General features: G+C 45.5%; 2 protein-coding genes and 1 long non-coding RNA gene across 3 annotated transcripts in view; 1 reads left to right on the forward strand and 2 right to left on the reverse strand.

Moving 5' to 3' along the window:
- Window positions 1–233: 233 nt before the first annotated feature.
- PPP1R3D (protein phosphatase 1 regulatory subunit 3D) lies at window positions 234–5,802 on the reverse strand. Its single transcript, XM_022597544.3, has 2 exons — window positions 3,745–5,802; window positions 234–3,558 (listed from the first exon to the last, which is right to left on the reverse strand). The coding sequence occupies exon 2, from the start codon at window positions 3,351–3,353 to the stop codon at window positions 2,457–2,459; it is 897 nt and encodes a 298-aa protein (XP_022453252.1). The 5' UTR covers window positions 3,354–3,558; window positions 3,745–5,802; the 3' UTR covers window positions 234–2,456.
- FAM217B (family with sequence similarity 217 member B) lies at window positions 3,766–11,912 on the forward strand. Its single transcript, XM_022597543.3, has 4 exons — window positions 3,766–3,939; window positions 5,472–5,583; window positions 5,698–5,783; window positions 7,361–11,912. The coding sequence occupies exon 4, from the start codon at window positions 7,365–7,367 to the stop codon at window positions 8,517–8,519; it is 1,155 nt and encodes a 384-aa protein (XP_022453251.1). The 5' UTR covers window positions 3,766–3,939; window positions 5,472–5,583; window positions 5,698–5,783; window positions 7,361–7,364; the 3' UTR covers window positions 8,520–11,912.
- The window catches only part of LOC111186703 (uncharacterized), a 30,706-nt gene continuing 15,244 nt past the window's right edge, over window positions 7,728–23,189 (reverse strand). Inside the window, exons 3-8 of the long non-coding RNA XR_016387954.1 lie at window positions 18,151–18,194; window positions 17,045–17,869; window positions 16,367–16,434; window positions 15,939–16,195; window positions 13,846–14,058; window positions 7,728–9,005 (exon numbers count right to left, since the gene is read on the reverse strand). This is a non-coding gene — a long non-coding RNA (uncharacterized LOC111186703). The remainder of the gene's footprint in view (window positions 9,006–13,845; window positions 14,059–15,938; window positions 16,196–16,366; window positions 16,435–17,044; window positions 17,870–18,150; window positions 18,195–23,189) is intronic.

The following is a 23,189-nucleotide window of genomic DNA, read 5'->3' on the forward strand; positions in this document are numbered from 1 at the left end:
TAATACTGACCTGGCATAAAAGGGTGTATTTCGGTTTCTCAAAGACATACACAACTGTGCTACTGAAGCTGAGGTACCATCATACGATGCATTTATTTACTTATCTAGCCAAGATCCTAAATGTGACAGCCTTTTAGGAAGGATAAGACTTATGTGTGAAATGACAATCAGCATGCTTCTAAAGCCTTGTTTCACAGTAATTAGACCACAAGAAAAACACACTTCAACTAACCACTTGTGCACATATACTTTAATATTTAGGCTTAGGTGAAGACACCTTAAATGGCAGGTATTAAAATATGTTTGGGAAGACAACCCAAGAATTGCACAATCCACAACAAAATTTGAACATCTAGGCCACATAACTTGTGTTTTCAGGCCTGAAAATCTCCTTAAGCTGTTCCAAAGCTTCTTTATTAACTAGACAGGTATATTTAAGCTTTAAAATTTTTTAAACGTTGATCTTTTTTCAAAGGCACATGGAGATTCTCTTAATATTAAAGATATAACATTTACTTCATATTCCGTGACCAGAACCTTTCTGGTAAGTGACCTTCATATGGATTATAAGACTCTCTACATGCCTTTACATAGCAATACATTTGCCAGCTCTAGCTCATACCTGAATGCTGTGGACAACTGCCTTGCACGCTGGGCTGGGACCCAGGCCCTCACAGGCTTGCTGAACTAACTGGACAGTTTGTCAAAGAGCAGGAAATGCAACCAGGCTTCTCTCCCTCTTGCGTGTCAATGGCGTACACAGTGCTAACAGCCAACGATTGTTCAGTTTAGTCACAATATTTTAAATCAAAGTTCCATATTCTTAGATCAGAAGGTACCAAAGAAAGCCACCCCTATTGATGGAATTTTAAAAATAACACAGTTGCAATTATAAAAAAGAAATTGGTTAAAAGGCAAAATGTGTCCTTTACATACTTATTTGACAAATGGCAACAAGCATTCAAAAATTTAGAGTCAGTGCATTGGTGACAGCTATCACAAAATTGATTACACTGGTTTCAGCTGTCTCAGAAACAAGCTTCCGAAGTTGGAGACCGTGTCCATCTTAGCTGGGTTTTCACACCTCAGTGCTAGCACCTGCCGTCAGACCACCACTCAGCACCAAAAACAATCACCAGCCCCTCACTGAGGTTTTAAGTTCTTGTGGCAGTCTGCAGGGGACAATGGCCTTGACTTCTTGGTTGGAGATTTAAAAAAAAAACAACAGCAGCATTTAACATTTTAAAATTGGGAAACAAGTCCAGATGAGGTTATAAACTTTTCTATCTGAAGGCACAAAGAACAAAGTTGGCAGGTAGCTGATAAAACCAGGCATATATAAATACAGTTTAAAACACTTAAAAAGTATAAATATTTGTGTATTGTTTTTCCTCCAGTCTGGCTGTTGCTGAAAATACCTGCTAGTTCCACTTGGTAACGTGATTTCTGAAAGATGACTGCTGGAACCTTTGACGCTCAAGAAGACATAGAGTCACCTTAATTCATCAAAAAGGTCATCGCAAAGGGCATCGTTGCCCGAAATTCCAAAGAGTTGCCTGAAAACTGAAATAAGGCAGAATTTCTTTAAATATTTAGGTAGTTCAAACCTAAACAGAATGGCCTGATAAAGTGCAGATACATAATTATCAAACATGTACAAGAATAATACATGACGTGCGAAAAGAGACTGCAGAAAGGGCTGGCTCTTTTGCTAGTTAAAAGTTTTAAGCATTTTCTTCCTTCGCAATTGCTGATGCAGGAGACACACAGCCTAACCGGGCAGCCTGAACTCCCAGGAATGGTTGTAAGATGACCAGATGAGGCATAAATTTCTTGCCTATTAATAGTTTCCCGGCTGTTAGAAGCCTACAGACATTGGCAAGCAAATGTGATCACGGGTTTTTCTTGTCCCAGGGCAGGAATGCCACAAGGGACCATAATGGGGGTCACACTGTACATTGTTTACAATGGACACAAACACACAAAATGACTTTTTTTCTTTTTTAGCTTATTAAAGCCAGAATGTTCCAAAGAAGGCATCCACCAAGGGTAAAAAGTCCCAATGTCACAATGATGATAAATAACAGCTATATTCACAGAGACCCAATCAGGACACACGCAAAAGCCACAGGCTTTCCCAGCGGGAGGATGCAGGCCTTTCCAAAACCACCTGCCTGGGCCTTCTTCAGAGGGGCCAACGCACCCATGAGTCTACCCACCCAGCACCCCGCCCCAGCATAGGACACAGCTCGGCCTTCTGGCACCTGAGGTTACTTTTTAGACCAAGTGACACAGACGATGCAAGTAGAAGACAGGACGGGCCATGCCAGCACACCTTACAGTGGGAAGTGAGGTCAAACGACCTCGGTTAGGAGATGGGGTGTGAGAAAGGGCCACTGCCCAGATGCGAGAGCCCAGCCAGGAAGTGACCGCGGGTGCGGCCTGCGCGCGGAGTCTCAGATGAAGTGAATCCAGCTCTCCTCGCACTCCCCGCGCGGCATGTGCAGCGCATGGTTGCGGCACGTGAGGCTGTAGTCGCGGCCGTCGTTGTTGTCCCAGTACTCGGCGCCGGCCACACAGTAGCGCAGCGCGAAGTGCACGCGGGAGCCGAGCTTCAGCAGGAAGGGCGGCACCGGGAAGCCGAAGGTGAAGACGTCCTCGGCGCCCTCAGTGCCCACCGGCCCGCGCCACCGTGCCACAGCCTCGTGCACGCTGCGCCAGTCGGAGAACGTGTAGCGCACCACCACCTGCTTCTCGAAGGCCAGGTTGCGCACGCGCGCCGTACCGCTGATGCCCAGGTCTGAGCAGGTGACGCGCTCCAGACACACGAGCTGCCGCCCCAGGCGCTCGCCGAAGTCAGGGGTCTCGATGGGCGGCGGGAACTCAGGCACCAGGCACTGCAGGGTGAACTCCAGGTCCTGGCTGCTGCAGCACAGGTCCGAGTTGATGGCGAGCCGCGATAACACGTGCAGCGGCACGGACGGGTCGTCCCCCGCGTTGAACACCTTGACCTGCGCCAGCTCCAGGCCCAGAGCGTCGGCGAAGCGCACGCGGTGCTGCCGGCTGCAGCCCGGCCGGCACGCAGCGCCCTGCGCGCCTGCGCCCTTATGGCGGCGCTCAGGCGAGTTGGGCAGCGAGCGCGCCCGCCTTAGGATAATGGGCCGCAAGCAGGGGTCGCAGCCGGACGGCGCGGGCGGCGGCGGCGGCGCGCTGCCCGGGCTCCCGGGGGGCCTGCAGGGCCGCGACTCCCGGGCCACGCCGCCGTCCAGGTCCGAGAGGCAGCTGAGGCTCCGCGGGGCGGGCTTCCGGAAACCGGCGGCGGGGAGGACCGCGGAGCCCGGGCCTCTGAACATGGCCCGGCCGGCCGTCGAGCGATGGGGAGGTGGAACCGAGGGGCGGCCTTCCGACCCCGCGTCCGCTCCCTCGGTGTCCCCGGCCGTGCTCAGCTGCCCCTGGGGAGGGTCCGCCGAAACCTATGACTGCAGGGGATCCAGTGGGCCGGCTGCGCCCTCCCCTCGACAGCCACTTCGCCCCTCGAGTCCTCGCCCGGGTTTTTCGCTTTGGGCAGCAAAAAAAAAAAAAAAAAGCTGATTTCAATCGATGAGTGCTTGCTCTCGTGGAAGCTTTTCGGGGCCACCGCGGAGCGCGGGGTGGCGCCGGCCTTCTGCTTCCTCCCGGGTGCCTGGGGGAAGGCGGTGTCCGCCCAGCGGCCGCTCCCACCCCCGGGGCCCTGGCGTTACTTACACGGCTGCAACTTGTCGGTGCAACTTCCCGGCGAGCCTCCGCCCCGCCCCTCGTGACGCGGCCGCGCGCGGACTCCCGCAGCCCGAGCGCCGCCGCCGCCGCGCCTGCAGCAGCGCGCCGCAGTCCGGCCTCCCGCCCAGGCCCGGGAAGGAAGGCCGGCGGCCGCGTCAAGTGTCCTCGGCGATCGCGAAACAGGTCTGATCAATCTCTGTCCGCGTCTGCCTGGCCCGCCCGCCGATCGATCATAGTTCCGCGTCTGCACAAACGGAGGACCAGGAATGTGCATGCTGCTGGTCCTCGGATTTCTGGGTTAATGGGGGCAGGGGAGGCGTGCAAAGACCGGCCTTTCCAGGAGCTCGTCCCCAGGCTGATTTTAAGCCTCGAGTCTAGCCAGCTCTTTGGACGTTTGCACTGCAGCATGGACCCTAGGCCAGACCGAGGGAGCCTCGCTGCGTAGAGAAGAAGCGTCCTGTCCTCACGGCACCCACAATGCTTTGCCGCCCGGGACCGTCCCCGGGGGTGGGGAGCAGGCGGCGTGGCTGCGGCTGCGGCTGTCTCGTGGCGCCGCGCCAGAGAGGAAGATGTGGGAGTAACAGTTCATACCCTGGGGTGACATATACGGTTGCCTTTAAGCAAGCAGCCTCTGGCTCTTGGGACGCATTTCTGGAGCCAGAATCTCAGACTTTTAGCTTTGTTCCGATGGGAGCCGGAACCGTCAGGGAAACCGCAGCTTGTTTTCTGCGTCCTTAGGGACCCTGCAGGCTGTCATCTGTCTCTAATTTGGTGCAGAAAACGGCACAGCCTAGGGTGTAAAGCTTGCCAGGTGAAGGCGAGAAGATGGGAGTGCACCAGGCTAATTGGAGGAGGGTTGGTAAAGAACGTTTTCTACGCCCAAAACGAATCAAGCCGTTGATTATGGTATAATTCATTCATTGTGAGGGCCCGCATGTGTTTTTTATTCCCATCGTATGTACACTGACCAAAATGGCACACGTGCTTCTTTTGAAAAATAACACAGCAAAGTTTTAGGAAGGAAATAAAAATCTTCTATAATCCCACCTCTTCCATTTTTCAGAGGCAGGGGATATTATGGAAGAAAGAAATACGTATTCACGTTCAAATGGGGCACTTTTAGTAGCCCACTCAAAATAAGAGGCGAAAAGCAACCTTGGGTGGTACAAATCAACAAAATGTCACAAAGAGATAACATCGTGTGATGTGTATGAAGATACTGATATGACTTTTTCGTGGACTGATGTGATAGTGAAGGCAGGAGACTTGAAAGAGAGCCTCCACAGCAGAGTTTAAGCTCCACAAGAGCAGGGCATGTGTGTAATCCTGCCGTTTTCTAGGCACTCCTGTAAGTGTTTGTTGAAAGAACGAACGAATGAATGAATGAATGAATGGACATGGGAACTTCGGAGCAACACCCGACCTTAATTAGCCCCACAGATTTCCACAGCATGTTATTTCCAAGGGGATTTTGTGTGTGGGTATGTGTGGGTATGGGGAGAGAGAGAGAGGGAATCCATTTGTAGTAGTGTGATCTTGTATCTAATATCCACTGTGAAAAACAAACAAGATTAAACCGTAAATAGAAGGCAATATCCTTCCACCAGTTTTTCTATACAATTTGAATATTTAAGAACAAACAAGTGAAAACCAACACAATACTGGTGATAGGACCGTTTGCAGTCAGTACTTACCGACACTTCTGTTGCTTCTAGTTCCGGTGGTAAGGAGTCCTTTCCAAATATAAGAGGAATAAAGAAGTTACTTCCCCTGCTGCCATCATCTCCCAACAGACTGAGCAAGAATATTTCGAGCGCTACAGCAAAGGTGATGTGAACTTTGAAGTAAAATCTTATTTAGATTTGTTGGGTTTCTTTTCCTGTTTGTTTCTTGTGTGTGTGTGTGTTCAGGGTATTTATTAACTACGTGTCTGTTTTTTAGACAGTCCATCAAACCCTAGATGATGATCAGCCGTGTGACTTTTTCAAGAAAGGGAATAGGGTGAATAAATCTTATCAGAAAAGCAGGTAAATCGTTTTTCATGTAATTGCTTTATCTTGCAAAAGGCACGTTATCTCAGTTCTCCAGATTGATATGTGTGGTTGGGAAAAAATATGTCTGTTGATAGGAAATATATACTTATATTTCTTGTCTGGCAAAAATGATTTTAAACATTACTAGTTGGTAAAAATTCCAGAGGTCATAATTCTTGCACTGTTAGCAGAATCCACAATTTTGGGTAAATCCCTTAATCATCTATGTTAGTTTCCTTTTATATAAAAAGGATACTGTTAACGTTTATGGATGCACACAGACAGCTAGAGGTAAATGAAAGTTTTAACAATATTGGCTATGAGTTCTAAATAATGGCAATTCCTTTATCCATTTTGTCAACATTTATTGAGCACGTGTTACGCTACTGGCAATGATTTAACCTCCAACGTGTTTATTTAAGAAGTGACACATTTTCAAGTAATTTCTTAGTGTGGTGGAAACACAGACGAATGTAAACCAGACAAATGAACCTCTGAGGTTTCCACAAAGCATGTTTACCACCCTTTTTTTTTTTTTTTTTTGCGGTACGCGGGCCTCTCACCGCTGTGGCCTCTCCCGTTGCGGAGCACAGGCTCCGGACGCACAGGCTCAGCGGCCATGGCTCACGGGCCCAGCCACTCCGCAGCATGTGGGATCTTCCCGGACCGGGGCACAAACCCGAGTCCCCTGCATCGGCAGGCGGACTCTCAACCACTGCGCCACCAGGAAAGCCCTACCACCCAATTCTTTTAACCCCACCAGACTGATATTGCTGAGAAGTATTATTCGTCTTGGCAAAATGCTACGTTCTTGGTAAATAAGTCAAAGAGAAAATATTTTCAACTCTGATGTGAGACCCTGTCTCAGAATAAATTAGAGGAAGAATCAGTTGCCATGCTGGTAATGCACACAGTATTCACAATGTCTACTTCCCCGCCATTCAAAGGATTGCATTAAACCTAGTTTTTAAATTCATATTGTGTTAAAAGGTATGATTTTATTCCTATTCCTCTAAACAGCTTTTCTGAGTGTGTTTTCTATTTGAAAACACTTTGATAAGCTTTTGGTCTAAGGTGTAGGTTGTATATGCTACACTTTTCCTTAAGATTTTTGTCAGCTCAGAATTACCACCAATCAGTGATTAAGTTCTGTAAAACTTGTATTTTCCATCCTGTTTACATTTAATTGAAAATAGGTATATAAAAGAAAGCTGTGGATTTTACTTGTTCGTGTTATTAAACACTGCTCATCATTAACAGGACAGAGTCCTATGAGAGATGTTACCAATGTTTAAAATGATAATACAAACACTTTATGAAATGTTAGTATGTTTGATGTAAAACAGAATCCATGCATGTACTCTGGCACCTGCTCTATGATGTTTCCTAAGTAGAGTGTCAAGTGGAAAATTGTCCCGTAACTTGTTCTGTGAGTTTAGAGGCCTCACATTTCCTAATGCCTCGTGGTAGCTGAAATATACCACCAGGGGGTTCTTTTGGTTCCGTTGTTCAGTCATCGGCTGGCCAGTTTTTGTCAGATGGACTAAGAATTGCAGGTTTATTTCTCGCAGCAATATGAATGCAGGCCCCTCTTGGAATAAAGGACAGCGTCCAAAGAATTCAAGAAAAAGGCAGAGTAAATCCCAAGTCCCCCATATCTCGTCCCAGCTGAAAAGCAGTCTCGGAGGATGTGTCCCCCAACCAACTGAGGATAAACTGAAGGAAAGCATTTCCCCGGAAGGAAACCCCAAAAGGAGTCCCCTTGGCTACAGGTGTCGGGGGTCCTCAGGGAACAAGTTGTTTCTGGACTTTCAGACGATGAAAATTATCAAAGAAGATGCTGGGGAGGACAGCGCCAGTGACCTCTCTGATTCAGAAAGAATCCCCGTCCCCCCTTCTCCCCTCACGCCTCCAGATCTTCATCTTCGAGCCGAAGAGATCGATGCGGCTCACTTCGATCTGCACCCAGGGCAGGGTCCCACCCAACAGCCCGAATACTCTTACCCTGACTTCCTCCCGGCCCCGTGTAACTCCTGGGACCTGCGGGACATGGCTGTGCTCTTGCACTCTGAGCGCAGGACAGAGGCCGTGCCCAGAACCGGGGGGCTGCTGGGGAAGTACATCGACAGGCTTGTCCAGCTCGAGTGGCTGCAGATCCAGACTGTCCAGTGCGAGAAAGGAAAGGGGGCCAAGGCGAGGCCTCCCACTGCCCCTGGGACCTCGGGGGCTCTGAAAAGCCCTGGGAGAAGCAAGCTGATTGCCAACGCTCTGTCCAGGCCTCAGCAGGAAGGGCCTCCGAAGTCAGGCCCTTCACGAAAGAAAGACGTGCACCGCGAAGAAGTCCATCCATCCTATTACACATGTGAGGCTTCCACCAAACCCCTCGATGTGCTGGATAGCAGCAGACTGTGTTCTCAGAAGCAAACCCTGGACGTGCAGACAGAGGAGAAGAAAAAGAAATCCAACAAGAGCTCCAAGCTGCAGCACTGGGATCTGTCCTGTGGGGACAGCGGTGACCCTAAGATCAAGACCAGTGTGAACCTTCGCCTTCCCAGGCAGCCAGCGGTTATCGGGGACTCCACGGACACCTACAAGGCCTCCAGAGCGCCAGCACATGCAAGTCTTAAGCAAAAGGGAAATGCAAATAATTGTGCTCGAGCCACTGTATCCAGCGAGAAAAAGCTCAAAACAAATGGAGTAAAACAAAACACACACAAATTCAAATCATAACTGAGACGATGAATTGCAAGGACCTGCAGGTGCCTCAATATTAGAGCTCTTCCAAAAGTTACAATACTGTGAATTTTAAGAGACTTTGGGATTACTGACACTGAAGAGGTTGACCAGTTCTTTAGTCCACGCCACGCCCACCCAAGCCACAACAGGGTCGTTTCCAAAGAAGGGTGTCTTTCAGTAACCATATTTTGCGTTGACAGTCTTAGGCAAATGAGAGCCCTTCAGATAAAAATTAACCAAGGTCTGTGCCGTATAAAGAAATAAAACGACAGCTCTCCAAGGGAAGAGTGGACTAAACTTCTGAAACCTCAGCCAGGCCACGTACAGCGCAGGTAAATTAGTGCGTACTGCTTCAAACGGTGTAGAATCCTGAAGGTCTGAAATAGGGCTCTCTGCATCCTTATCCTAAACTATTCAAGCAGAAGGTCCGGGCATCTCACTCCTGGGGAAGCTTCGGCTCTTCCTCGAGTTACGGAGCAGCTATTATGAGCAAAGTCATTTATCACTAAGCTGCCTGCTCCTTCCAGACAGTGGAATCTAGTGCTTTCAAACACTTTCCCTGATATGCGTTTAAAAAAAACAAGGCCGGGCTTCCCTGGTGGCGCAGTGGTTGAGAGTCCGCCTGCCGATGCAGGGGACGTGGGTTCGTGCCCCGGTCCGGGAAGATCCCACATGCCGCGGAGCGGCTGGGCCCCGTGAGCCATGGCCGCTGAGCCTGCGCGTCCGGAGTCTGTGCTCCGCAACGGGAGAGGCCGCGACAGTGAGAGGCCCGCGTACCGCAAAAAAAAAAAAAAAAAAAAAAAGGCCTTTTCAATATAGAGGTGGTGGCGAAGTCCATTTCTGTATTCTCTAAGCTGAACTTAAAATAGCGTGCAGGCTTCGTCCCAGTGGATGTCGGCGGGTCTAAGCACAGTTGTTAGCACGTGATGGGAGGAAGAATGAAACAGTTGGCACCAGAATCCCCGGCGTGTGTGGCTTCTCTGAAGAGGTGCCGTGGGAAAAATCATCAGTATGATGATCTGGCTTCATTTGCAGGAGCAGGACTTTATAACCTTGCTGGGAGCGGGCAGTGGGAGGGCGGACCGTGGACGAAGCTACTGAATGTCAACCTCCTCACCTGGCCCTGCGGCTTCCTGACTCCCCTAAATGCTTCTTATTTAACTGCTGTTAAGTCACATGTACTTGTCCCTATGGTTGTGCTGAGAGATTTCTCTTGATATTATGGTGAATATCCGTAGAACCTTTGCTTGACTACTTCTTGACGTACAGTATGTTTTAATGACTGTAGCTGATTTTATCCCTTCAAACGATTATTGTAGTTGTTTTTTTTTACATATATATTTGTTTCTGTTTTCTCACCTTTGGGACGAATGAAAAACTCGGCACTTTTCATCTGAAAATATTTACTAACTCGCAGACTTTTCACCCAGTAACTCAGTGTCATCCAAGGCACTGTTTAAGTTAACATAAAGACAAGATGCATTTATAAATAATTAAAATAATAGGCCGAAGTTGAATATTAAGATGCCCTTTTAAAATCTGATTTTAATTGTATTAAACAACAAAAGTTTTTACGGTAATCTTTTTTCTTCTAAGACTTTTTTTACAGAGTCCCTCTTATATTCTCTCTCACACCACCCTACTGGAGAAAGCACTGCTTACAATAAAATCTTATGCATTTTTATAAATGAACAAACAATGTACATCTGGCAGGCATTACTTCCATGGTTCGCAATTATACTATAGCTTTTGTACTCAGTATAAGTATAGTGTTTTGAAAACAGTGCTAGTCTTACTTTTCCTTTCTGTGGTTCCTGAGTGGCACCCCACATGTCCCTCGACGGCCCTGCTCCAGTGAGTACAGATGGGTTAGTCCTATATACACTGCCGGCGTGTATATAGGACCCAATTCATGAGTCTTTCTCTGCTAGATTTTTTTTTTTTTTTTTGCGGTACGCGGGCCTCTCACTGTTGTGGCCTCTCCCGTTGCGGAGCACAGGCTCCGGATGCGCAGGCTCAGCGGCCATGGCTAGTGGGCCCAGCCGCTCTGTGGCATGTGGGATCCTCCCCGACCGGGGCATGAACCCGTGTCCCCTGCATCGGCAGGCGGACTCTCAACCACTGCGCCACCAGGGAAGCCCTCTCTGCTAGATTTTTATGCAGCTCTTTATGAAGTATTCCGGGTCGATAAATCTCTGTAAGCACGTTACATATATTTACACACATCTATATACACATATATACGCCTGATATTAATCCCACAGGGTTTATGCTGAGCTGCCGCCTCTACCAGTAATGCACCTGTGCAGGTACCCTCAGAGACCTTTCCCGGCCTCGTGTATGTCTGAGCTGATTGAGAAATGCTGAGGTAACGCCTCGAATGTTCCATGTGTTCCTAGCTCTTTGACTTGAAGTTGGTTGCTTAATTTGGGGGGATAGCTATAATGTCACATGTTAAGACAGTTTTAAAAGCCTGAAAAAGTGGCTTGTTTACTTTTTTGCCTCGGGTTCGTAGTTTATTTTAACCAACATTATTGTGATTGGATCAGAGCTCCTAATGAATATAGGTTCATTATGAAAGATAAGCACAAGTTTATGATTTCTGATGCACGCATCTTAATGCAGTAAACGCTGCAGATAAAGACCTTGCCATTCAAGCAGACAACATTGGAGAGTTGAGTCAGGAGCTCATTCAGTGCATCAAATCGAAGCCATTGAATCTTGTGACATGAGCCATTGTATTTCTAAGAAGTGCCTCTCATTTCTGTGGAGTTGTTTACATACATGTTGCATTTAAACCGATTAAAATTATCCAATAAAATAAAATAAATGGTAGAAAAAAAAACACCCCAAAGTTTAGAGAATGTAAGAAGAACTGCTTCAAACTTAGGATCAGGGGGAAAAGTTGTAAAAACAGTACAAAAATGAATTACAAAAATATATCAGTATTAGCTACAATTGTTTAGGTTGAGACTGCTTCTCAAATCTTTAATGACTAAACTGGCTGAAGGTTTGTAACTTAACTGGAATAGGGTGGGATTGGTGGCTATGACAGAAAAGATGGGGGAGAGGATATCATTGATTAGTAGTGGTTCTTAGGCCTATTTGGTTAGTTTCCAGAAGGAAGAATTTCTACCTTCCATGTTTAAATATTATCTATTTCCTCTTTCCTTTGTGCTCATTTACATGAGTAGTAAAATAAAAATATAAAACTCTTGGTGGTACCGTATTTCAAGGTAATAGAGAAGCAGCATTTATTACTTATTCATGTACATGTACAGAGCACCATTCAAAATGGCCTGAAAATATTCAGCATGTTATTTGCTGTGTAATTATTGTATGCTTGGTTTTGTATATAATAAAACAATACACGTAGGTTTTTGTGAATCTGGACTTTTTCCTTCCTTGAGATCAATTAAACACTAGAAAAATATTGCCTGGATTTTTCTGGTATGGTTTTCATTTGCCGTTTATGCAGTTTTATTTCAGAGTTTGTCTTATTTCTCTCCCTGATTAGTTCAAAAAAACTGCTTGAGGGGGAAATTCTGTTCCAATTCCTTAATACTAAGGAGCATGCATGGCAACATTACTAGATGCATCTGAGGAGCATCCCTGGCTGTACCTTTCTTGGGTCCCTCTTCCTTTTATTACCCCCAAAGGTGGTTAGGGAAGCAGATGAAAATTCAATAAAATTGACATAACGTGGTAGAAATCTATTGCATGTGAACTTACGCATCCAGAAATGAGCCCCGTGCCTTTTCGAGGAAGCCCCCCGGCTGGGAGATGGCAGTTGTGGGCAGCTACTGGCGTAAGCGTTCTGAAAGGTTTCCTGCCCCTCTTTCTAAACTCACTCTGACAATGAGGCGCCCTCTTTTGAGTCTACCAAATAGTGGCAGTTTAAAAAAATAATTTTGGGGTGTAAAAAAGCAAGTTCAGTGAGTAAATTTCAATCTTACTGACTTTATTCTGTGATTCACGAATCAGCAGCATCGAGTCCAGCAGCTAGAAAGGAGCTCTGCGGGGCTGTATAAAATGGAACTACAGGCAGAAGGGAGCCGTCAAGAAAGTTACACCAGCGAAAAGCAGATTGGTTGTGTCAAGGTCGCCTTCCTTTAGGGGCCAGGATGGCAGGGGGCGGACCAGGCAGGCGACTGAACGAGTCCCGACTAGGCTGTTCCGACAGACTGGCTGAAGATTCCGTCTGGGGAGAGCTGAAACTAAGTCTCGGTTTGGTGAAGTGGGGCTTAGCGTAAGCGACTCATTTGGGGCCTGCTGTCTTGTTTTTAACGGGGTTTACACATAATTTTTTGATAACTTGAAAGTTAACCATGCTGGAGGTTTTAAATCATTTGTTTGTACAGAAAATGGTAGATTATCTTTGGATGCGGCTCTTTTCTTATCCACGAGGTGGCATCTAAACCTTTTCGGGAAGCACTGAACCGGTTCTGTGAATGCCTTCTGCCCAAATGGAGACATTTTTCTTGTAATCAAAAAGACATGGGGAGTGGGGAGGACTGTTTGATTTCAGACACAAGAAGATTAAGACTTTTCTCTTTGAAAGATTTAAGGATTGATTTGAGCAAAAATCCATTCAAATTGAGCAGCAGCAAAGCCTTAGAGGTTCGGAGCACTACTTACTTCCCAGACAGGAGCTGAGGGCGGAAAATTTTATAGAGGATGCAGAAGCAAGGAAATCATTTGATTGGCTGTGGCTTAGGTGGTCGTGCCATTTGGGAAAGCCTGACTGGCTGCTGGTGACTGGGTTGTTTTTCCTGCTCTTGAGGCATTTGCAGGAAATATTCCGCTTAGGGTTTGGTCTGCTTAGGTAGGCGAAGAAGGGGTTAAAACCACCTCAGTTCAAAAGCCTCCCTGCATCGACTTTGATATCATAAAACACTATTTATAGCATAGAGACAATGCTCCATGAAGGAACATAAATCATTCGTTTATAAAAATCTTCAGAGACCCTGTTTCAAAAAATACCAATCGTATATCTGTCCTCAGCAATTTGGTATTTAAGGAATTAACTGTGATAACACTGGAAAATATATATGGAAATTTAAAAATGGGAGAGTCGTACATATAACTGTCCCAGCTTGCATGATATTTTAGAGAAAACTAATGATGCATATTTAACTTTCGATCCCATTCAGCTAGCACAATTTTAGGCCTTACTCCTCGTATTGTGAGCCCCACTTCAGACCCACTAATGGTGAAGGAGTTCAGAACACACCACCCCGAAACACGTCGCTCTGGCATTTGGATGATTTTGAGTTAAAGGCACTTGAAAAACAGCAAGTACAAGAAAAAACACTCCTACCTTTCTGCATTCTCTTAAAAGCAGGAAATTAAATTCCTCTATGAAAGATGTGCTCCTTATACCAGGAGGAAAGTAACGTTTTTCATCGTCAGGGATGAGAAGTTGAGACCGAGAGAACTCTACACAAACTTGATTTGTTCAAATGATTCTTAACTTCCTCTAGTCGTCCACATCGTGTAAATCACTTTTCGACAATTGCCCACTTTGTTCAACCTAATATAAAAGCAAGTTAGTGTCACCATTTCTCTGGGTCTTCATTCTTTATGAAGTCTTCTGGGTCCTGGAAGACTCGTGTTGAATACATTGGCGTGCTTTTCTCCTGTTAATCTGTCTCATGTCAATGTAGCTGTCAGGCCCAGCCAAAAATAACCCTAAGAGGGTGGAGGGGGGCAGAACTTGCCGCCACAAAATATGCCTCTTTGGCATGAGGATTTTTTTAGGCTGATCATTTTTGAGAAACAGCAGACAATGGAGAGGCTTTGAAAACTGAGTCGTTACCCTTTTGTAAAAACACATTTACATTGTTAAGGGAAATCTCCATCTGTAAGGGTGTCTTCCTCTCTGTGCCTGGAAGAGGAGGATGAACTAAATCTAGAAATTCTTATCAGTCTTATCAACTCTTATATTAAGGCAGGAGTTAAACCTGCATAACAACTATACTCCCGTTTCCTGTGCTTTTCCTGACAACTTCCTTTCACTCGCTCTCCCAAATCCAACATCTTTTGTCTTTAGCTGGAGATGGTATTTATGGCGGCTGGGCCGTGTCTGGGAGTTCCTCACTTTTCCTGGGTGTCTCCCATGTACGCAGGGAGCATACAGGTTATTCAACTTCTGTTGGTTTTCCTTGTGTTAATCTGTCTCTTATTACAAGGGATCTCAGCCAAGAGGCTAGAGGGTAGGGGGAACATTATTTCTCCTTCCCCATGTCAACCACGAATTGGCCCTTGCCATGGGCACTTGCCATCCACCTCTACAAGGATTAAATCACATGTTGCTGTGGCTGCTGACCTTCGACACCCCCTGAAAGGAGCTCAGGGTGGAGAGCAGAAATGAGGGACTCTGTGCTCTGGGAAAAACTGGCAAAACAGGTCTTCAGACAGTTAGATATTTCCAGGAGCCAATTTTATGAACCCACTTCTTGTATCTCCTCGTATCTAGAAAAGCACTAAAATCCTTCATGGTGACGTCTGCTCCTCGTGACTAGCAGAAACCTTCTGCCAAAAGATATGTGTTTGACTGCATGTACTCCCCCTTCACCAAAATCACATCTATACTGACCTTCCCCCCAACCTCTTTGGAGCGATTTCTCAGAGCTCTCTGAGATGCTGTCTCCCAGGCTACAGTCCTCATTTTGCCCCCAGTACAACTTAACTCACGACTCTCACATTGTGCTTTTTTTTTTTTTTAAGTTGGCACTCACAAGGGTAAAGGTAAACGCTGGCTTCCAGAATCAGAGTCTGTGTTTTAACAACATCTTTGGAGGTTAAAGTTTGAGAAAACTGCCTTTATGGCACTTAAAGTCTGCAAGGTTGAAGTGGCTGCTTTGACAGCATTTCACCTGCTGGACCAGTCCCCTCTCATGCTTTGGCCACTAACAAAGTCTTTTGCTTACCCCTGTCTACTTTCTCCAGGGCTTAAAGGCACTTAGCTGGCTCTTCACCTCAAGAATAGGTCACTACTCAGCCATCAAAAAGAAGGAAATTTTGCCCTTTGCAACAACATGGATGGACCTGAAGGGCATTATGCTAAGTGAAATAAGTCAGACAGAGAAAGACAAATACTGAATGATATCACTTACATGTGGAATCTAAGAAATATAACAAACTGGTGACTATAACAAAAAAGAAGCCGACTCACAGATGTAGAGAACAATCAAGTGGTTAGCAGTGGGGAGAGGGGTAATATAGGGTAGGGGATTCAGAGGTACAAGCTGTTATGTATAAAATAAGCTAAAAGGATATATGTAGGGAATATAGCCAATATTTTATAATAACTATAAATGGAATATAATCTTTAAAAATTGTGAATCACCTGTAACTTATTAATATTGTACATCAACTATACTTCAATAAAAAAGAAAATAGGACACTAACCTGCATGCTTCATGGCTCTGATGACCTGTGCCACAGGTGGGTATGAAGGAGTGGAGGTTTCTCAGAACACATCCACCTTGAGTATGTTTTTCTTACATCCACACTCTTCTATTTTTAAACTCCAGGTTTAGAGAACTCACCCTCCCTTCAGCTGACTTTTTCACATTCTTCATTCAACATTTTGGCCAGGTTTGGTAGGGTCACCACTTCCTGTCACCAAGGTTTTCCTCTGAACTCATCTCTCTGGAGATGTCCATCTTAATAAAGGAAACAGAAAGAAAAGGAAGGCTTGGTCCTTTTCCTATGTTGTTCAATTTTCTAAATACTGAAATGAAATGCTTTTTGCTAACAGGTCTTCTGCAATAATGAATGATCTACCAAGTTTAACTGAAAATATTCTAATTTAAAAAAGAAGCATATATTTTTACCTCAACAGGATAGCTTATGTGGGGAGACAAAGTAAATAGCCTCAAATCTTTATCTCCCTTCTTCTTCCCTAAAAAAGCATAAAAACATTTACATACATAAACAACTGAAGAAAGAGCTTGGTGATTCTACTATCAGAATACTTGCACAAAGCGAAAAACGCTCCAATCTGTTGTATTTGGCAGCATTCCCCCCCCTCAACTGTTCATCTACAGTGATTAGTTGAACAAATAGGGGCAAGAGATTAAAATCTCTCAAAGGAAATTTTCTGGCCAGCTCTTGGTGGCGGACTCAAAATACTAAAACATAAGGGACCACTTCTGATCAACCTATGTGACTACAAAGCACCCATATAGGAGACAAACATTTGTGAGTCACTGAAAATAAGTCAGGAAATACAAGTGATGAATTATTTTATTCTCTCATGAAATCTAACACATTAGATGTGTTCCCCCGTATGTGTGTTAGATATTGGGCTACAACTGGATACGTGATATTAACATTGGAGTAAAACTACACTTAATAATAACTTGGATTTTTAAATTTAATTTAATTTTATTTTTTACTGCTGGAGTCAAATTCACTCCAGTGACTTTTTTCACCAATATTGTATTGTAAAAAATTTTGAACATACAGAAAATTTGAAAGAACTGTGCAGGGAACACCCACACGCTCAGTACCCAGATCCTGCGTGAACACCTGGCTCTCGGCCCATCTGTCCATCCTCCATCTGTCCGTCCTTTTCCGGGCACCTGGTTCCCTTTAGTTTCTGCACCTTTGGTCTCTCTCCAGAGGTTCCAGGCAGTTGTTGTTTTATGTTTTGTTGAAAGGTGATCATTCTATAAGGCAAGGCTGGGCTTGTGGGAACCACTTCCCCATTTCTGGAAGCACAGCCCTTCCTTGGGTTGTTTTCTGTTTTGTCCCTTGGAGACTGTTCTCAGAAGTTAAGCTTTTCCCCTGACTATGAAGAAACAGACTCTCCCCTCTTCTCTCTAGCTCCCACCAGCACAGGACGGCATGGCTGTGGGTCCCACTGGGACACCTTCCTTCCCTCCTTCTTCTCTGTTTCCAGGTGGTCGCTTAGGTTGTCTCACCTCCGTGGAGAAGGCGTCCAAATGTCCGACTCTGGACTCCTCTATGCATATGAGGTGTCCCCCCACCCCCGACCAGCAGCATCCCACTGCGGGGGCAGGAAGAAGGCTCATACCCGACCATTTCCCTTCTTTGATGTTGACTTGACTAACGGGAGAAATTCAGTTTCCTCGCCACACTCAACGGAGGAAGTGATGGGCACTTTTCCGTTATCCTTCTCTGAGTCCTGCTGGCCACCACAAGGCCCTTCAACTCAGCTGGGCACAGGGCTCGGCCAACCAGCCACTGTCCGAGCGCAAGTCTAAGCCAGGATGGGACGCCAGGGCCTTGGCTTGCAGCGACCCTCGTGCTTGACCGGTGATTCTCAGGAAGCTCCCGTCCCATTCACAGGAAGAATCCAACTCACCGATTTCCTGAAGTGGAAAGAAAGCATCCTATCCTCTGCAGCAGGGAAGGTGGGATCAGCTCTCACTGCAAATGAGGCCCAAGGAAGCCAGCTGACACCCGCCCCGCTGGACTCCTCACCAGTGGGTGGGCTGGGACCAGGAGACTGGGCTGTGGCGCAGGTTGTGGGCCACAGGGTCAGTCCTGCCATTTGGGGGAACGCTGAGGTGTCTGGTCCTAACTGTTGGTGTCTCTTTTTAGAACGTTGTGAACTACTGCTTCTTTATTCTCAGTTAACGACTCTACTCACCGCTTCCTGGGCCGGTAGAAACCTCCCACGAAACATGCTTTTCCCTGAAAAGATGATAGACGAACATGTTTCAGTTGTCTTGACTAACACCTCTGAAAATGAAACTCAGTGAGTGCCTGGCAATTGTAGGAACCCTGATTGACAGGGATAATTCAAGACAAAATCCTTGCTTAGATGCACTCACGATGCGTTTATCATTATAAAAAACACTGAGAAGACTCTTGGAGGGCTCACGCCAAGGAGTACTTCCCAGAACTTCTGCTGCCAGTGTCCTTGTCCCCACGGTGAAACAGAGCCACCCTCCACCTCTGTAGGAGACCCTCCAACACTAGCAGATACACCAGAAATACATATACACATGGAATAACTCCTACAGAACACCTACTGAACGCTGGCAGAACACCTCAGACCTCCCAAAAGGCAAAAAAGTCCCCACATACCTGGGTAGAGCAAAAGAAAAAAGAATAAACAGAGACAAAAAGATAGGGACGGGACCTGCACCAGTGGGAGGGAGCTGTGAAGGAGGAAAGGTTTCCACACACTAGGAGCCCCTTTGCGGGCGGAGACTGCGGGTGGCGGAGGGGGAAGCTTCGGGCCGCGGAGGAGAGCGCAGCCACAGGGGTGCGGAGGGCAAAGCGGAGAGATTCCCGCACAGAGGATCGGTGCCGACCGGCACTCACCAGCCGAGAGGCTTGTCTGCTCCCCCGCCGGGGCGGGCGGGGCTGGGAGCTGAGGCTCGGGCTTCGGTCGAATCGCAGGGAGAGGACGGGGGTTGGCGGCGTGAACACAGCCTGCAGGGCGTTAGTGCGCCACGGCTGGCCGGGAGGGAGTCCGGGGAAAAGTCTGGAGCTGCCGAAGAGGCAAGAGACTTTTTCTTGCCTCTTTGTTTCCTGGTGCGTGAGGAGAGGGGATTAAGAGCGCTGCTTAAAGGAGCTCCAGAGACGGGCACAAGCCGCGGCTAAAAGCGTGGACCCCAGAGACAGGCATGAGACGCTAAGGCTGCTGCTGCCGCCACCAAGAAGCCTGTGTGCGAGCACAGGTCACTCTCCACACCTCCCGTCCCGGGAGCCTGTGCAGCCCGCCACCGCCAGGGTCCCGGGATCCAGGGACAACTCCCCCGGGAGAACGCACAGCACGCCTCAGGCTGGTGCAACGTCACGCCGGCCTCTGCCGCCGCAGGCCCGCCCCGCACTCCGCGCCCCTCCCTCCCCCCGGCCTGAGTGAGCCAGAGCCCCCGAATCAGCGGCTCCTTTAACCCCGTCCTGTCTGAGCGAAGAACAGACGCCCTCGCAGAGGCGGGGCGAAATCCAAAGCTGAGCCCCAGGAGCTGTGAGAACAAAGAAGAGAAAGGGAAATCTCTCCCAGCAGCCTCAGGAGCAGCGGATTAAAGCTCCACAATCAACTTGATGTACCTGCATCTGTGGAATACCTGAATAGACAACGAGTCATCCCAAATTGAGGAGGTGGACTTTGAGAGCAAGATTTATGATTTTTTGTGAGTGTGTATGTGTATGCTTCTGTGTGAGATTTTGTCTGTATAGCTTTGCTTCCACCATTTGTTCTAGGGTTCTATCCGTCTGTTTTTTGTTTGTTTATTTTGTTTTTGTTTTTTGTTTGTTTTTTCTTTAAAAAAATGCTTTTTCCTAATAATTATTTTTATTTTAATAACTGTATTTTATTTTATCTTCTTTCTTTCTTTCCTTCCTTCCTTCCTCCCTCCCTCCCTTCTTTCTTCCTTCCTTTTCTTCTTTCTTTCTTTCTTTCTTTCTTTCTTTCTTTCTTTCTTTCTACTTTTTCTCCCTTTTATTCTGAGCTGTGTGGATGAAAGGCTCTTGGTGCTGCAGCCAGGAGTCAGTGCTACGCCTCTGAGGTGGGAGAGCCAACTTCAGGACACTGGTCCACAAGAGACCTCCCAGCTCCACATAATATCAAACAGCAAAAATCTCGCAGAGATCTCCATCTCAACACCAGCACCCAGCTTCACTCAACGACCAGCAAGCTACAGTGCTGGACACCATATGCCAAACAACTAGCAAGACAGTAATAAAATCCCACCCATTAGCAGAGAGGCTGCCTAAAATCATAATAAGTCCACAGACACCCCAAAACACACCACCAGACGTGGACCTGCCCACTAGAGAGACAAGATCCAGCCTCATCCACCAGAACACAGGCACTAGTCCCCTCCACCAGGAAGCTTACACAACCCACTGAACCAACCTTAGCCACTGGGGACAGACACCAAAAAGAATGGGAAGTATGAACCTGCAGCCTGCAAAAAGGAGACCCCAAACACAGTAAGTTAAGCAAAATGAAAAGACAGAAAAACACACAGCAGATGAAGGAGCAAGATAAAAACCCACCAGACCGAACAAATGAAGAGGAAATAGACAGTCTACCTGAAAAAGAATTCAGAATAATGATAGTAAAGATGATGCAAAATCTTGGAAATAGAATAGACAAAATGCAAGAAACATTTAACAAGGACCTACAAGAACTAAAGATGAAACAAGCAATGATGCACAACACAATAAATTAAATTAAAAATACTCTAGATGGGATCAATAGCAGAATAACTGAGGCAGAAGAACGGATAAGTGACCTGGAAGATAAAATAGTGGAAATAACTACTACAGAGCAGAATAAAGAAAAAAGAAGGAAAAGAACTGAGGACAGTCTCAGAGACCTCTGGGACAACATTAAACGCACCAACATTCAAATTATAGGGGTTCCAGAAGAAGAAGAGAAAAAGAAAGGGACGGAGAAAATATTTGAAGAGATTATAGTTGAAAACTTCCCTAATATGGGAAAGGAAATAGTTAATCAAGTCCAGGAAGCACAGAGAGTCCCATACAGGATAAATCCAAGGAGAAATAAGCCAAGACACATACTAATCAAACTGTCAAAAATTAAATACAAAGAAAACATATTGAAAGCAGCAAGGGAAAAACAACAAATAACACACAAGGGAATCCCCATAAGGTTAACAGCTGATCTTTCAGCAGAAACTCTGCAAGCCAGAAGGGACTGGCAGGACATATTTAAAGTGATGAAGGAGAAAAACCTACAACCAAGATTACTCTACTCAGCAAGGATCTCATTCAGATTTGATGGAGAAATTAAAACCTTTACAGACAAGCAAAAGCCGAGAGAGTTCAACACCACCAAACAAGCTCTACAACAACTGCTAAAGAAACTTCTCTAGGCAAGAAACACAAGAGAAGGAAAAGACCTACAATAACGAACCCAAAACAATTAAGAAAATGGGAATAGGAACATACACATCGATAATTACCTTAAATGTATATGGACTAAATGGTCCCACCAAAAGACACAGATTGGCTGAATGGATACAAAAACAAGACCATATATATGCTGTCTACAGGAGACCCACTTCAGACCTAGAGACACATACAGACTGAAAGTGAGGGGATGGAAAAAGATATTCCACGCAAATGGAAACCAAAAGAAAGCTGGAGTAGCAATTCTCATATCAGACAAAATAGACTTGAAAATAAAGACTATTAGAAGAGACAAAGAAGGACACTACATAATGATCAAGGGATCGATCCAAGAAGATATAACAATTGTAAATATTTATGCACCCAACATAGAAGCACCTCAGTACATAAGGTAAATACTAACAGCCATAAAAGGGCAAATCGACACTAACACATTCATAGTAGGGGACTTTAACACTCCACTTTCACCAATGGACAGATCATCCAAAATGAAAATAAATAAGGAAACACAAGCTTTAAATGATACATTAAACAAGATGGACTTAATTGATATTTATAGGACATTCCATCCCAAAACAACAGAATACACATTTTTCTCAAGTGCTCATGGAACATTCTCCAGGATAGATTATATCTTGGGTCACAAATCAAGCCTTGGTAAATTTAAGAAAATTGAAATTGTATCAAGTATCTTTTCCGACCACAACGCTATGAAACTAGATATCAATTACAGGAAAAGATCTATAAAAAATACAAACACATGGAGGCTAAATAATACACTACTTAAAAACGAAGTGATCACTGAAGAAATCAAAGAGGAAATCAAAGAATACCTAGAAACAAATGACAATGGAGACACGACGACCGAAAACCTATGGGATGCAGCAAAAGCAGTTCTAAGAGGGAAGTTTATAGCAATACAATCCCACCTTAAGAAGCAGGAAACATATCGAATAAACAACCTAACCTTGCACCTAAAGCAATTAGAGAAAGAAGAACAAAAAAACCCCAAAGTTAGGAGAAGGAAAGAAATCATAAAAATCAGATCAGAAATAAATGAAAAAGAAATGAAGGAAACGATAGCAAAGATCAATAAAACTAAAAGCTGGTTCTTTGAGAAGATAAACAAAATTGAAAAACCACTAGCCAGACTCAAGATAAAAAGGGAGAAGACTCAAATCAATAGAATTAGAAATGAAAAAGGAGAAGTAACAACTGACACTGCAGAAATACAAAAGATCATGAGACATTACTATAAGCAACTCTATGCAAATAAAATGGACAACCTGGAAGAAATGGACAAATTCTTAGAAATGCACAACGTGCCAAGACTGAATCAGGAAGAAATAGAAAATATGAACAGACCAATCACAAGCACTGAAATTGAAACTGTGATTAAAAATCGTCCAACAAACAAAAGCCCAGGACCAGATGGCTTCACAGGCGAATTCTATCAAACATTTAGAGAGGAGCTAACACCTATCCTTCTCAAACTCTTCCAAAATATAGCAGAGGGAGGAACACTCCCAAACTCATTCTATGAGGCCACCATCACCTCGATACCAAAACCAGACAAGGATGTCACAAAGAAAGAAAACTACATGCCAATATCACTGATGAACATAGATGCAAAAATCCTCAACAAAATACTAGCAAATAGAATCCAAGAGCACATTAAAAGGATCATACACCATGATCAAGTGGGGTTTATTCCAGGAATGCAAGGATTCTTCAATATATGCAAATCAATCAATGTGATAAACCATATTAACAAATTGAAGGAGAAAATCCATATGA

Source organism: Delphinapterus leucas, chromosome 15 (assembly GCF_059928025.1).
Source record: "Delphinapterus leucas isolate spDelLeu-1000000601 "Yukka" chromosome 15, BTC_Dleu_Yukka2, whole genome shotgun sequence".
Classification (NCBI taxonomy): domain Eukaryota; kingdom Metazoa; phylum Chordata; class Mammalia; order Artiodactyla; family Monodontidae; genus Delphinapterus; species Delphinapterus leucas.

Bases quoted from the DNA above. Each gene is read 5' to 3' on its own strand.
- PPP1R3D (XM_022597544.3), bottom strand. From the start codon at position 3,353: ATGTTCAGAGGCCCGGGCTCCGCGGTCCTCCCCGCCGCCGGTTTCCGG.
- FAM217B (XM_022597543.3), top strand. From the start codon at position 7,365: ATGAATGCAGGCCCCTCTTGGAATAAAGGACAGCGTCCAAAGAATTCA.